Source organism: Egretta garzetta, unplaced genomic scaffold (genome assembly GCF_000687185.1).
Source record: "Egretta garzetta isolate BGI_Z169 unplaced genomic scaffold, ASM68718v1 scaffold21, whole genome shotgun sequence".
In the NCBI taxonomy this organism is placed as follows: domain Eukaryota; kingdom Metazoa; phylum Chordata; class Aves; order Pelecaniformes; family Ardeidae; genus Egretta; species Egretta garzetta.
The window spans coordinates 1,772,051-1,773,760 of record NW_009258668.1 but is presented as its reverse complement, the minus strand read 5'-3'; the positions used below and the strand labels follow the sequence as shown (position 1 = coordinate 1,773,760).

The 1,710-nt window shown below is 52.7% G+C and overlaps 1 protein-coding gene across 2 annotated transcripts in view; it reads left to right on the top strand.

The window, feature by feature from the left end:
- The window catches only part of NIN (ninein), a 67,756-nt gene that overhangs the window by 8,465 nt on the left and 57,581 nt on the right, over positions 1-1,710 (top strand). For both annotated transcript variants that reach the window (XM_009648631.1, XM_035888424.1), the window contains exon 2: positions 935-1,016. In XM_009648631.1, coding sequence (XP_009646926.1) covers positions 935-1,016 — 82 coding nt within the window. The remainder of the gene's footprint in view (positions 1-934; positions 1,017-1,710) is intronic.

Genomic DNA, 1,710 nt, shown 5'->3' with positions numbered 1-1,710 from the left:
AGCGGAGTTTCTGAAATACAGGGCCCGAGCAGGGGGGGCAGAATCTGGCTTTTCTAAGATTTATTTAGGCCCTCACCCCCCCCCAAAAAAAAAACCCAACAAAAAAACCCTGCAGCAGCCAGCTCTGCCTCACCACTGACCCATGCCAAATAGCTTCCCCAGCTGTCCCCGGGTTTCCGTCCCCCCTGGCTGGAATTGCTGGCATTCCCCAGCACGGCTGCCAAGGATGCTGCAGCCTCTGTGCGTGGCGGTGAGGCAGGAGGCTTTCCAGGATGAGACAGATGGAAAAGGGGGGAAGGGGGAACAAAAAAACCCAACCCAGCGGTAGGCTCATCCCTCCTTGTTTTTTCCCATAGCCACACTCCAGACCTGCTAATTCCAGCCTAGCCCCTGTGGAGCTGCAGCAGGCAGGAGCTGGGGCAGGGCTGCCCTGGAAAGGGTGCGAGGTTCTGCCATCCGCTTTGGAAAGTGTTTTCTGAAGCTTAATTAGGGCAGCGGAGCATTTCCATAACTGAGCATCTCGACACTGGTCAGGACTGGTATCCCACCGAAGGAGCCACTGAGCCTGGTCAGGTCATCTCAAGTGATGGAGATGCTCCCGCGTCCTCTGGACACATGATTTTTGGCTTCTTGCTTGATGGAAAACCACACCTAACATCCTAAAGCAGTGGCTTGGGGTCACTGTGGTAACAGTCACTTTTTTCCCCACATTCAGAGACATTGGCTGTGTCTCCACGTTGCTGGATGTCATTTCTCTGGGCCCCAAAACTGAATGAGCTGAGGTTCCTTTGCACCCCTTGCTGAGGCTCTCAGCTCAGTGTGGTGGTCTGAGATATTTGTGTCACTGCCCATCTTCCTGCTGGATTATTGCCCTGATATTTAATTATCTGCACCAGTTGATTTCCTCCTTTCTTCCTTTTTTTTTTTTCCCCAGGTCCACTTTGACCAATTTAAAGAAGCACTTATCCTCATCTTATCCAGAACCCTGCCAAATGAAAAGCACTTCCAAGAACCAGGTAAATATTAAAGTTATCTACGATAGTATGTTTTCTTTGGCAAAGCAGATTTAGGTGGCTCTCACAGGGGAACTTGGAAGAAAAAGTGCTTTTTGGGTGTGGAGATAGGCTCTTCTGCTTGGATGCCCAGACCTAGTGAGGGTTTAGGTCTCTTGTGGAGCTGTGTACAGAAGCGTTTTCTGAGCTATTAGATACTTATATCCCATTACCACGATCTAAATGCCCGGAGAGGCACGTGATGTCTGCCTGTAGACCGCTAACAGCACTTCAGATGCTCGAGATGTCCCATGGCTGCTAAATGGGCTGAGGTCTCTCTGTCCCACAACGCTTCTGGTGGCCAGGGCTGCATTAGAAGCTCGGTGGCCACAGCAGGTAGTTACAGGCAGGCAATCAAATGGCAATCAAATGGCTGCTTTAATGCTGCTGCTTCTCTCCTGCCTGGGGCTGGCACATCCCCTTGCCCCCCGCCTCCAGTGCTTCAGGGCTTGCCGGGAGCCAGGCCCCGGGGTGGTGGGACCCCGGCGCAGGCACAGAAGCCCCGATTTGCCAGGAGGGTTTGCGAGCTCTGCCTCGGGGGAGCCTCAGTCCTCGTGACATCCACCCTTGAGATATTTGTAGGTGTTGATGAGGTCCCCTCTCAGTCTCCTCTTCTTCAGGCTGAACAAGCCCAACTCTCTCAGCCTTTCCTCATAGG